The sequence below is a fragment of the Mustelus asterias genome, chromosome 29 (assembly GCF_964213995.1).
Source record: "Mustelus asterias chromosome 29, sMusAst1.hap1.1, whole genome shotgun sequence".
Lineage (NCBI taxonomy): Eukaryota > Metazoa > Chordata > Chondrichthyes > Carcharhiniformes > Triakidae > Mustelus > Mustelus asterias.
In genome coordinates, this window is record NC_135829.1 from 16191108 (window position 1) to 16205289 (window position 14182).

General features: G+C 48.3%; 1 protein-coding gene and 1 non-coding gene across 2 annotated transcripts in view; one reads left to right on the forward strand and one right to left on the reverse strand.

Annotated features, from left to right (window-relative positions):
* ca12 (carbonic anhydrase XII) overlaps positions 1 to 14182 on the reverse strand; it is a 64764-nt gene that overhangs the window by 10534 nt on the left and 40048 nt on the right. The window contains exons 7-8 of the mRNA XM_078200138.1: positions 13026 to 13183; positions 8134 to 8260 (exon numbers count right to left, since the gene is read on the reverse strand). Coding sequence (XP_078056264.1) covers positions 8134 to 8260; positions 13026 to 13183 — 285 coding nt within the window. The remainder of the gene's footprint in view (positions 1 to 8133; positions 8261 to 13025; positions 13184 to 14182) is intronic.
* On the forward strand, positions 4853 to 5051 carry LOC144480606 (U2 spliceosomal RNA). Its single transcript, XR_013495701.1, has one exon. It is a non-coding gene; the product is annotated as a U2 spliceosomal RNA (small nuclear RNA).

The following is a 14182-nucleotide window of genomic DNA, read 5'->3' on the forward strand; positions in this document are numbered from 1 at the left end:
AAGGAGGCCATTGGATCTGCACCGACCACAATCCCACCCAGGCCCCTATCTACAGGCCCTAAAACCCGATACATTTATTCTAGCCAATCCCTCTGACGTGGGGACTCTTGGATGTGGCTCTCGGATCATAAACATAGCAACATGACTTGTGTTAATCACCTTGTTAAATTTTACTCAGAAACTGGCACCATTCCCATCTGAAAAAATAAAGTTCAGTCAGCGTTCCTTTCAAAGCTCTAATTACAGGTTCCAACAGTAACCACGGAAATCTTCTGTTGTCTCATTTGTAGAACATGTTACCTTAAAATGTCATTTCTCCCCTCTACTTCCTGGATTACAACATCAAGCTGCTTTATTCAGTGGTAATCCAACACTTCTGGGTTACAATTGGTTTTATTGTTCCTGGATTTTGACTGAATACTAACTGACAAGGTATCACTGACTGGCCTTTAATCACTCTCGCCATAGAATCAAGAGGCAACCCTCGCTGTCCACGGGGATGGTGCCAGAGGACTGGAGAGTGGCGAATGTTGTTCCTCTGTTTAAGAAAGGGAATAGAAATGACCCTGGTAATTATAGACCGGTTAGTCTGACTTCGGTGGTTGGTAAATTGATGGAAAAGGTCCTTAGGGATGGGATTTACGACCATTTAGAAAGATGCGGATTAATCCGGGATAGTCAGCACGGATTTGTGAAGGGCAAATCGTGCCTCACAAATTTGATAGAATTTTTTGAGGAGGTAACTAGGTGTGCTGATGAAGGTAGGGCGGTTGATGTCATATACATGGATTTTAGTAAGGCGTTTGATAAGGTCCCCCATGGTCGGCTTATGATGAAAGTAAGGAGGTGTGGGATAGAGGGAAAGTTGGCCGATTGGATAGGTAACTGGCTATCTGATCGAAGACAGAGGGTGGTGGTGGATGGAAAATTTTCGGACTGGAGGCAGGTTGCTAGCGGAGTGCCGCAGGGATCGGTGCTTGGTCCTCTGCTCTTTGTGATTTTTATTAATGACTTAGAGGAGGGGGCTGAAGGGTGGATCAGTAAATTTGCTGATGACACCAAGATTGGTGGAGTAGTGGATGAGGTGGAGGGCTGTTGTAGGCTGCAAAGAGACATAGATAGGATGCAAAGCTGGGCTGAAAAATGGCAAATGGAGTTTAACCCTGATAAATGTGAGGTGATTCATTTTGGTAGGACTAATTTAAATGTGGATTACAGGGTCAAAGGTAGGGTTCTGAAGACTGTGGAGGAACAGAGAGATCTTGGGGTCCATATCCACAGATCTCTAAAGGTTGCCACTCAAGTGGATAGAGCTGTGAAGAAGGCATATAGTGTGTTAGCTTTTATTAACAGGGGGTTGGAGTTTAAGAGCCGTGGGGTTATGCTGCAACTGTACAGGACCTTGGTGAGACCGCATTTGGAATATTGCGTGCAGTTCTGGTCACCTCACTATAAGAAGGATGTGGAAGCGCTGGAAAGAGTGCAGAGGAGATTTACCAGGATGCTGCCTGGTTTGGAGTGTCGGTCTTATGAGGAAAGGTTGAGGGAGCTGGGGCTGTTCTCTCTGGAGCGGAGGAGATTGAGGGGAGACTTAATAGAGGTTTATAAAATGATGAAGGGGATAGATCGAGTGAACGTTCAAAGACTATTTCCTCGGGTGGATGGAGCTATTACAAGGGGGCATAACTATAGGGTTCATGGTGGGAGATATAGGAAGGATATCAGAGGTAGGTTCTTCATGCAGAGAGTGGTTGGGGTGTGGAATGGACTGCCTGCAGTGACAGTGGAGTCAGACACTTTAGGAACATTTAAGCGGTTATTGGATAGGCACATGGAGCACACCAGGATGGTAGGGAGTGGGATAGCTTGATCTTGGTTTCAGATGAAGGTCGGCACAACATCGTGGGCCGAAGGGCCTGTTCTGTGCTGTAATGTTCTATGTTCTATGTAACCCCACAATGTGGGACTAGACCAGAGCTAAAGGCAGCTCAGACAGTATCCCCCCTTGCTGAATCCCTACGGTGCAGAAGAGGCCATTCGGCCCATCGAGACTGCACTGACTCTCTGACAGAATATTTTACCCAGGCCCTCTCACCCCACCCTATCCCCACCCATCATTTACCATGGCTAATCCCACCTAACCTACACATGCTTTGGAGCGTGGGAGGAAACCCACTCAGACACGGGGAGAACGTGCAAACTCCACACAGACAGTGACCCAAGCCGGGAATCGAACCCAGGTCCCTGGAGCCGAGAGGCAGCAGTGCTAACCACTGTGCCCCCCCCCCCCCCCCCTCCCCCCCCCCCGCCCAAGGGGGCTATTTAACCCAGTTGAGGTGTTTCAGGCCATCTGGCAGTTGCCATGGTTACTCTTCCATTGAAAAACCCTAAAATTACCACATTGACTGAATTCACTTTCGTAACTCACAATCTCAAAGCTACGAGGCTACTCGCGTCCCCACCACCTTCCTCCCCCACCCCCTTCCCCCCCCCACTGCCAGCCTCCGCTGGTCTGGGGATGAGAATTCCACAGACCAACAATCTTCAGAGAATACATTCCTCGTCATCCCGGCATTGAATGGAAGATCCCTTACTTCCTTTGGAAAGTTACAAGATTCAGAGGCGGATTGATAGGGTAGACATTAAGGGGATGGATGCTTCCTCTCATGGGAGGACCCTAGGGGTCTGATCCAAAAATAGGGGGTCTCCTATGGGGATGAGGAGAATCCTTTTTTTTTACTCTCAAGAGGGTCATTAAGTTTTTGCAATTCTTTCCCGCAATGAAGGCTGGATCGTTGAATATATTCAAGACTTTTTCTTTGACAAGGGAGTTGAGGGTTATGTTCGGGTGGGGGGCTGGGGGAGGGTGGAGAGGACAGTGGAGTTAAGGTCCCAGTGAGATCAGCCATGACGTTATTGAGTAGGTTCAACAGGTCGAATGGCCTGCTTTGCATTAAGGTGTCTGACCTGTAATCTCTTGGGTGGCACAGCGGTTAGGACTGCTGCCTCACAGCGCCAGGGACCCGGGTTCGATTCCCGGCCTCGGGTCACTGTCGGTGCGGAGTCTGCACGTTCTCCCTGTGTCTGTGTGGGTTTCCTCCGGGTGCTCCGGTTTCCTCCCACAGTCCGAAAGATGTGCTGGTTAGGTGCATTGGACATACTAAATTCTCCCTCAGTGTACCCCAACAGACGCCGGAGTGTGGCGACTAGGGGATTTTCACAGTAACTTCATTGCAGTGTTAATGTAAGCCTACTTGTGACACTAATAAATAAACTTTAAACCAACATTTAAAACCTAGAATAGAATCCCTACAGTGCAGAAGGAGCCCATCGAGCCTGCACTGACAACAATCCCACTCCGACCCTAATCCTGTAACCCCACCTATTTACCCTACTCATGCCCCTGACACTAAGGGGCAATTAACCACGGCCAATCTAACTAACCTGCATATCTTTGGACAATAAGGGGCAATTTAGCATGGCCAATCCACCTAACCTGCACATCTTTGGACAGTAAGGGACAATTTAGCATGGCCAATCCAACTAACCTGCACATCTTTGGACAGTAAGGGACAATTCAGCATGGCCAATCCACCTAACCTGCACATCTTTGGACAGTAAGGGACAATTTAGCATGGCCAATCCACCTAACCTGCACATCTTTGGACAGTAAGGGACAATTTAGCATGGCCAATCCATCTAACCTGCACATCTTTGGACACTAAGGGGCAATTTAGCATGGCCAATCCATCTAACCCGCACATCTTTGGACAGTAAGGGTCAATTTAGCATGGCCAATCCACCTAACCTGCACATCTTTGGACAGTAAGGGACAATTTAGCATGGCCAATCCACCTAACCTGCACATCTTTGGACAGTAAGAGACAATTTAGCATGGCCAATCCATCTAACCTGCACATCTTTGGACACTAAGGGGCAATTTAGCATGGCCAATCCATCTAACCCGCACATCTTTGGACAGTAAGGGTCAATTTAGCATGGCCAATCCACCTAACCTGCACATCTTTGGACAGTAAGGGACAATTTAGCATGGCCAATCCACCTAACCTGCACATCTTTGGACAGTAAGGGACAATTTAGCATGGCCAATTCACCTAACCTGCACATCTTTGGACAGTAAGGGACAATTTAGCATGGCCAATCCACCTAACCTGCACATCTTTGGACACTAAGGGGCAATTTAGCATGGCCAATCCATCTAACCTGCACATCTTTGGACACTATGGGGCAATTTAGCATGGCCAATCCACCTAACCTACACATCTTTGGACACTGAGGGAGAATTTAGCACGGCCAATGCACCTAACCAGCACATCTTTCAGACAATGGGAGGAAACTGGAGCACCCGGAGGAAACCCACGCAGACACGGGGAGAATGTGCAAACTCCACACAGACAGTGACCCAAGCTGGGTATTGAACCCGGGTGCCTGACGCTATGAGGCAACAGTGCTAACCATGTGCCGCCCTAGCCAGCTCAGCCTGTTTTGTGCTGCTTTGCATTTTGCGTCTGGTCCCTGTGTGGTGTTCTGTCACGTACACAATTATCCTCCTTTACACCTGACACTACTCACGGTATTGCCTCATACACATATTGGTTCATTTTTCTTCCGCTACTCAAGTAATCAGCGCAGTGATTTGTCTGGTCACATCCTGCTCACCACATGCTGACTAATGTCTGGGGGGCAGTGAAGGGGAAGCACCAGCTGAAGATAATTAGGCCAAGGGGCGGTTTCAGTGAGCAATTATTGAAACCCAGAGTCATGTTTCTAAATAACATTTAAAACTGTTCTTTCCAGTCCAACTTCAGCACCTTGAGCAGAAATTCCAGCCATCGCTTCTCGGCCTTTTGGCTAAGATCAAGTGCAGTATCGACATGCTGCGCTTGGTTGAAGTCATTAGGTTACATTTAAGCTTCATTTGAAGCAATTTTTAAAAGCGGCATCTCGGCCTTTTGGCTAAGATGCAAATGAGATCAAGCCTTGGAGGAGGAGCTATGCCTACTCCAATCAGCTTGGATCATGTGGATCAAGCCCAAGACAGGAGGTGAGAGCCCTGTCTTGTCCGCTTGGATCGGGAATGTCTCAACTTGTTGAGACTCTGAATTGGACTTTGATTTGATTGAATTGGAATAAAAATGAAAAAAAAAAACACCTTTCTTCAAAGAGATGTCCCAAAGCACTTTACAGCCACTTTTCCCTCGTGTAGTCACTCCTGCACTGTAAGGAACACAGCATCCAATTCGTGCACAGCAAGCTCCCACAAGCAGCCGTGTGACCATCACCAGACAATCCGTTTATGCCGATGCGGCTTGTCTGATTATTGGGAGAACCCTCCTGCTGTTCTGCATATTGTGCCATGATGTCTTTCACATGCTTTGGCCATATGAGGACCTGGGTTAAAGGGGCGGCACAGTGGCAGGGTGGCACAGTGGGTTAGCACTGCTGCCTCACAACGCCAGGGACCCGGGTTCAATTCCAGGTTTGGGTGGCTGTCTGTGTGGAATTTGCACGTTCTCCCGTGTCTGCGTGGGTTTCCTCCCACATTCCAAAGATGTGCAGGTTAGGTGGATTGGCCATGCTAAATTGCCCTTTAGTGTCCAAAGGTGTGTAGGTTAGGTAGATTGGCCATGCTAAATTGCCCCTTAGTATCCAAAGATGTGCAGGTTAGGTGGGTTGGACATGTTAAATTGCCCCTTAGTGTCCAAAGATGTGCAGGTTAGGTGGATTGGCCATGCTAAATTGTCCCTTAGTGTCTAAAGATGTGCAGGTTAGGTGGATTGGCCATGCTAAATTGCCCCTTAGTGTCCAAAGATGTGCAGGTTAGATGGATTGGCCATGCTAAATTGCCCCTTAGTGTCTAAAGATGTGCAGGTTAGGTGGATTGGCCATGCTAAATTGCCCCTTAGTGTCCAAAGATGTGCAGGCTAGATGGATTGGCCATGCTAAATTGCCCCTTAGTGTCCAAAGATGTGCAGGTAAAATGGATTGGCCATGCTAAATTGCCCCTTAGTATCGGGGATTAGCAGGGTAAATATGTGGGGTTCCGGGGAAAGGATCTGGGTGGGATAGTTGTCAGTGCAGGCTCAATGGGCCGAATGGCCTCCTTCAGCACTGTAGGGATTCAATGATTCTTTGACATCCAGCCAAGAGATCGGGTTTTGCATCTCATCTGAAAGACAGCACCTTCAACACAGCAGCACTCTCCCGCTGTCAGACAGAATCACATTCTGAGGGCCTCCACTGGGATTGGTTGACTTAAAGAGGATGAGTCGCATCTAACACCTAAACAATGAAACGTCAAAAGTTTTCTGCACCCATTGCCGATCCCTCCCCCACTCCCCCGCACCCACAATCCCATCAGGAAGTCTTGCTTCCCCCCCTACTGCTGTGGACTGGCTGGGAATTTCCTCGAAGCCGGTTCCATTCCGATAGCGAAACAAGGGAATTCCCAGCCTTTGTGACCTTGGGAGATTTGGGAGAGAGCAGGCAGGAGAAGCATCCATAAGGAACAACCCTCCATTTGCCTCCATATTTTCCCAGAATGTCCATATTTTCCGAAGAAATCCATTCTATCTGTTGGTGATTCAGTGAAGGGCTTTGGGATTTAATGTAACACTGGATATTTTCATGCCCAACAGTTGTACACCTCACTTGAATGGAAATGTAATTTCGGACCAATGTCAAGGGGATAGATTTGATATTGTTCAGATTACACCATTGACAAAGTCAAAATTTGGCATGTCTGCTACGACTCTCACCAACTTTTACAGATGCACCATAGAAAGCATCCTTTCTGGATGTATCGCAGTTTGGTATGGCTCCGCTCCGACCAAGACCATGAACAAAGCCCAGTCCATCACACACACCAGCCTCCCATCCACTGACTCCACCTACATTTCCCATTCCCTCAGAAAAGCAGCCAACATGATTAAGGACCGCATGCACCCCAGATCTTGGTTTCAGATAAAGCTCGGCACAACATCGTGGGCTGAAGGGCCTGTTCTGTGCTGTACTGTTCTATGTTCTATTGTAGACATACTGTCTTCCACCTTCTTCTGTTGGGAAAAAGATACAAAAGTCTGCGACCACGTATCAACCGACTCAAGAACAACTTCTTCCCTGCTGACATCAGACTTTTGGATGGACCTATCATATATTAAGCTGATCTTTCTCCACACCCTAGCTATACTATAACTACACTTTCTCCTTTCCTTCTTTACTATGTACTTGATGAACGGTATGCTTTGTCTGTATAGCGTGCAAGAAACAATACTTTTCACTGTATCACAATACATGTGACAATAATAAATCAAATCAAATCAAATGTTTCAATGTTTGGCAGCATGGGGGAGAGGGTCTTGTGGTACAGTGGGTAGCGTCCCGGTCTGAGCCAGGAGCTCTGGGTTTAAGTGTCCAGGACTTGACGGCCAAGGAAGGTGCGTTCATAATGCTGCCAAACAGGGTGAGTGTCAACCTGCAAATCCTGCTAGCGCACACCGATGGACGGCAGTAAGAGTGGGAGAGATTGCTGGACAGCCAAGCGATGAGGAAGAAAGTTGGAGCCTCTACCATCACCGTCCACAGCTCCAGACTACAACATGCATGTAAGAGTGACAATAATAAATCAAAGCAAATAAAAGTAAGGCTCAGTTCATGAACAACAATCAATATTTGTTTTTTTACTACTTTGTGTCTGCTTCCCCATCTTTCACACTTGTTATAGATTTGTATCCTCCACTTCAGATTTAAATTTTATCTACTAGTGTCACAAGTAGGCTTAAATTAACACTGCAATGAAGTTACTGTGAAAATCCCCTAGTCACCACACTCCGGCACCTGTTCGGGTACACTGAGGGAGAATTTAGCACGGCCAATGCACCCTAACCAGCACGTCTTTCGGACTGTGGGAGAAAACCGGAGCACCCGGAGGAAACCCACGCAGACACAGGGAGAACATGCAAACTCCACACAGACAGTGACCCAAGCCGGGAATCGAACACAGGTCCCTGGCGCGGTGAGGCAGCAGTGCTAACCACTGTGCCACCGCGCCACTGCTTAGTAACTGCGGTGCCAGGTGCAGAGTCTGATCCCAAATTGTGTTACAGCGCTCACCTTCATGGAATGACGCAAGAACTCTTCTCTCCCAAAGCTTCTGAACATGCCTGTAATTGTCCACCAGTCCAGTGAGATTGGCTTCATTCACTTGCGAGGTGTACAAGTCTCTTTGTAACTCTAACAGCTGATGACAGATCAAAACAGGTTTGGTTAGTGGTGCACTGTACCAAAAGGGAAAGATCCTTATAGCAAGTTCACACTCGCAGAATGGAACTTTGCCTGTCAGGAGCCCAGGAATGTCCAAGAAGGTGGGGCCTCCTGTCTCATCTCTGCCTACGTGCAGTCCGTGATGCACTATTCCCAAATCACAGCACTTTTAATTCCTGACTCATGGATCAGCTGATTTTCTTGGGTTCCCCACTGAGGGGGAATGGGGTGAACAGGGTGGTGATGGAGGGGGAAAGTTCAGGAACCCGATAGAGTGGCGTGGCTGGTGGGGAGGCTTAGTGCCCCTTACTCAGCACTCTGAAACTGTCAGGTCTGAGAGGGTCTGTGGCCAAGTTCACAAGGGGGGGCCTTGAATGAGAAGCCCGGCTTGGGTCACTGTCTGTGCGGAGAGTGCACATTCTCCCCGTGTCTGCGTGGGTTTCCTCCCACAGTCTGAAAGATGTGCTGGGTTAGGGTGCATTGGCCGTGCTAAATTCTCCCTCAGTGTACCCGAACAGGCGCCGGAGTGTGACTTCATTGCAGTGTTAATTAATGTAAGCCTGCTTGTGACAATAATAAATAAACTTTAAACCTTTTTGTTTTGAACAGGCCCACCATCAGGTCACCATAGCAACCGAAATCACCAAAGCCTGCGGCTGTAGGCCGCTTAGCCTTCCAGGGGCAAATACTTTCAGGTTCCAATTCAAAAGGGATTGTGTTGGCTCCATGGTGTAAATGAAGGAAGATGTGATGCTTCCTTGCACCACAGTTTATTTTTATATATAACTGTGGCCGCTTCTCAAGGTTGACATGTCTGATGATTAATGCATAAAGCCCATTTAAACGGATGATACATGTAAAAATGGCGGCCAACGCTAGGGACCCGGGTTCGATTCCCGGCTCGGGTCACTGTCTGTGTGGAGACTGCACGTTCTCCCCATGTCTGCGTGGGTTTCCTCCGGGTGCTCCGGTTTCCTCCCACAGTCTGAAAGACGTGCTGGTTAGGTGGATTGGCCATGCTAAATTCTCCCTCAGTGTACCCGAACAGGAGTGTGGCGACTAGGGGATTTTCACAGTAACTTCATTGCAGTGTTAATGTAAGCCTACTTGTGACACTAATAAATAAACTTTTAGATATTTATGGAATTGCAAATTGAAAAAGGTAATCCAGATGCAGTGACCAGTATTTTTCGACTTCGCTCGGGTGAGGCTCGTAAAATCCCGCCCGAGGCCAACAGAGAATTCCATTCTGTGAGCCGCGCCCACCTGGTAAAATTCCGGCAAGTGTCTCAAATCCAGTTACCCTGAGGCCTTTGACGTCTGAAAACTGGACGTTAGTTTAAGCTGCCATGCGTGAATATTAATGATCTGATAAGTAAAATAACTCATCGGCTTATCCGGTGCCGTATTGGCAGACTGCCGCGCCGGCTAGCTATCACCTTCGTCCACCTATTTATTCCCGCGTGCCGAGTGGTCCAAGTGAACCTTGACCTGACCCGAACCCGACAAAATCCAGCAGGGATTCTGTGCCGAGGTGGCTGGTTTGGAGACACTGTACCCGCATTTTTAAATAGTTCTTGGAGCCTGGCGTCTGGGAAAGAATAGACAATCTGTCCGAGATGTGGGAGTGGGGGGTCTGCCTTTTGTTTGGATCATTACCCGTGAATAATCGCCCGCTGTGCCTCGATTGTTCGATTGGCTAGCCCCAAGGCTGTGTTGACTCAAGTCAGGTCGTCATGGTGAGAAGGGGTAAAAATTGCCATCCCGAAAGCATCAAAACCCATTTTATTTTAAACCAGGAATTTCCTCAAAAGGTTTTCCCGCTGTAACTTTGGCAAAAGAACCCATTTACACATCAACGGGATTTGTGCTGCCCTCCACAGGATCGCTATACAAAGCAGCAGACTCAAAGCCCTTTGACCAGTCAGTGGAAAGAAGCATTGTTCTCATGGGGTTGTCGAAAGGACAATTTAACACCCATCACTGGAGCTGTCAGGGGCCTTCTCTTCACCGTATCCCCGATGGCGCTTAAAACAGACGAGAAACTTTGCACTGCCTCACAGAGAACATTCCAACAATTGTTCTCTGATGAAATCATAGAATCCCTACAGTGCAGGAGGCCATTCAGCCCATTCCCACCCAGGTCCTATCCCCATAACACCACATATTTACCCCAACAACCCCCCTGACACCAAGGGGCAATTTAGCATGGCCAATCCACCTAACCTGCACATCTTTGGACACTAAGGGGCAATTTAGCATGGCCAATCCACCTAACCTGCACATCTTTGGACACTAAGGGGCAATTAACCATGGCCAATCCTCCTAACCTGCACATCTTTGTACACTGAGGGGCAATTTAGTATGGCCAATCCACCTAACCTGCACATCTTTGGACACTAAGGAGCAATTTAGCATGGCCAATCCACCTAACCTGCACATCTTTGGACACTAAGGGGCAATTTAGCATGGCCAATCCACCTAACGTACACATCTTTGGACTGTGGGAGGAAACCGGAGCATCCGGAGGGAACCCACGCAGATACAGGGAGAACGTGCAGACTCCGTCCCAAGCCAGGAATCGAACCCCAGGTCCCTGGCGCTGAGAGGCAGCAGTGCTAACCACTGTGCTACCGTGACGCCACAATACAGCACAGAAGGAGGCCATGCAGCCCATTAAGCCTGCCTCTTGAGCAATCCGGCTGGTCCCATTCTTTCCCCGTATCCGTGCCCATTTCCTTCAAGTAGTTATATATCCAATTGCTTTGCGCTGAAAGGTATGGTGCCTTTCTCGGTATGGATTGGGGGGTAGGGTGGGGTGGGACGGGTGGTGCAGTAATGAGACAATATTCTTCTGTTGTCACAATGATTCTAGATTCCCACTGGCTGGAGCTTAGCAGTTTCCTAGGCTTTGATTATCAGGTAAATACTGTGAACCCACTCTCTCGTGAAAGGAACTAGTGTAGCAGATAAGACCACAGAACAATAGCTGCATCTGTCCCTTCAGCACTCATTATAAAGGGTACCGGGAGGGGCAGGAGGGCCCAGCACTGTGACCATGGATACAACACAGAATGTGATTCACTTCACTGCACTGACACATGACAAGAGGGGCGGCACAGTGGTTTAGCACTGCTGCCTCACAGCGCCAGGGACCCGGGTTCGATTCCTGGCTTGGGTCACTGTCTGTGCGGAGTTTGCACGTTCTCCCCGTGTCTGCGTGGGTTTCCTCCAGGTGCTCCGGTTTCCTCCCACAGTCCAAAAGACATGCTGGTTAGGTGGATTGGCCGTGCTAAATTCTCCCTCAGAATACCCGAACAGGTGCCGGAGTGTGGCGACTAGTGGATTTTCACGGTAACTTCATTGCAGTGTTAATGCAAGTCTACTTGACACAAATAAATAAACTTAAACTTAAGATCTTCTGTTAGTACGTGCGGGCATTATCAAATGGTTAATATGCCTGTGTAACCTACCACTTAATACAACTGAATGTTAAGCCTGACAGATCAGATTGCCAAGTCATCAAAATAAAATGTGAAGCAGAACATTTACCAATTTCATGATGAGATGTGAGCATTACTGACTAAGCCAGCATTTATTGCCCATTCTTAATTGAACTGACTGACCCGCTAGGCCATCATAGAGGGTAAATTTAAGAGCCATCCACATTGCTGTGGGTCTGGAGTCACGTTATGGCCAGACCAGGTAATAAGGGCAGATCTGGGGGACATTTGTGTCAATCAACAATGTTCATCATTAGACTCTTAATTTCCGATTTCTATCACCATCTGCCAAAGTGGGATTCCAACTTGGGTCCTCAGAGGGTGACACAGTGGTCAGCACTGCTGCCTCACAGCTCCAGGGACCCGGGTTCGATTTCAGCCTTGGGTCACTGTCTGTGCGGAGTCTTGCACGTTCTCCCCATGTCTGCGTGGGTTTCCCCCGGGTGCTCCGGTTTCCTCCCACATTCCAAAGGTGCGCAGGTTAGGTGGATTGGCCATGCTAAATTGCCCCTTAGTGTCCAAAGATGTGTAGGTTAGGTGCCTTGGCCATGCTAAATTGCCCCTTAGTGTCCAAAGATGTGCAGGTTAGGTGGATTGGCCATGCTAAATTGCCCCTTAGTGACCAAAGACGTGTAGGATAGGTGGCTTGGCCATGGTAAATTGCCCCTTAGTGACCAAAGACGTGTAGGATAGGTGGATTGGCCATGCTAAATTGCCCCTTAGTGTTCAAAGATGTGCAGGTTAGATGGATTGGCCAAGGGGAATTGTGGGTGGGGAGGGGGGGGGCTGGCGGGGTTGGTGATGCTGAATGGGTGGGGAAGAGGGCCTGGGTAAGATACTCTGTAGAGAGTTGGCGCAGACTCAATGGGCTGAATGGCCTCTTCTGCACTGTAGGGAGTCTATGACTCCAGGATTACCCTGGGTCTCTGGATTACTAGCCCAGTGAAAATACCAATACCTCTCCCGATATGCCCAAGGAATTGGTCTGATCCTGGAGAGGAGCCTCCAAGTACAGGAGAACGGGATAGGAGCATTCAGCTTCTAGAAGTGGAACCCCGATCTCTGGTCCATGAAAGACTCAGGTGGTTTATCTGTTGCCCTGGGTTACTGTGTGTGGAAGGACACGCTCAGGTCAAAGAGAAACGGGAGGTGGCCTATGGGAAGCAAGTTTTCACATCCAAGCTCCAAGTGAAAGGTGAACCTGTAAAGAAATAGGTTTGCTTGCTTTATAGAACTTACCTGATCACTCGAAATTTGCACAGATTGCCTGAAAACAGTCCACAGCACACTGGGGTAACAAGGAGGGGTGGTCAAGGATCCATTGTAGCGGTAATACTCATCCAGTTGCCGAGGGAGAAGGTCATTAATATTAAACCCAGGCATCTTGATCTCTTTATCTGTAAGAACACATTGAACCACAGGAAATTCAGCATGTCTGCTACGACTCTCACCAATTTTTACAGATGCACCATAGAAAGCATTCTCTCTGGTTGTATCACAGCTTGGTATGTCTCCTGCTCTGCCCAAGCCCGCAAGGAACTACAAAGGATTGTAAACGTAGCCCAGTCCATCACGCAAACCAGCCTCCCATCCACTGACTCTGTCTACACTTCCCGCTGCCTCTGAAAAGCAGCCAGCACAATCAAGGACCCCACGCACCCCGGACATTCTCTCTTCCACCTTCTTCCGTCGGGAAAAAGATACAAAAGCCTGAGGTCACGTACCAACCGACTCAAGGACAGCTTCTTCCCTGCTGCTGTCAGACTTTTGAATGGACCTACCTCGCACTAAGTTGATCTTTCTCTACACCCTAGCTATGACTGTAACACTACATTCTGCACTCTCTCCTTTCCTTGTCTATGAACGGTATGCCTTGTCTGTATAGCGCGCAAGAAATAATACTTTTCACTGGCTGCTTTTCCAAGGCAGCGGGTAAGGACAGCAGATTTCCTTCCCTAAAAGAAAAAATACTTTTCACTATATGCTGATACATGTGACAATAATAAATCAAATCAAATCAAATCAAATCAAATCGTGATTCTAGAGCCACAGCAGTGCGGTTGATTATCAATTGTCCTCTAAGGGCAACTAATAGACCTAATAGAGGTGTACAAAATTATGAAGGGTATAGATAGGGTGAACAGTGGGAAGCTTTTTCCCAGGTCGGAGGTGACGATCACGAGGGGTCACGGGCTCAAGCTGAGAGGGGCGAAGTATAACTCAGACATCAGAGGGACGTATTTTACACAGAGGGTGGTGGGGGCCTGGAATGCGCTGCCAAGTAGGGTGGTGGAGGCAGACACGCTGGCATCGTTTAAGACTTACCTGGATCGTCAAATGAGCAGTCTGGGAATGGAGGGATACAAACGAATGGTCTAGCTGGACCAATGAGCGGC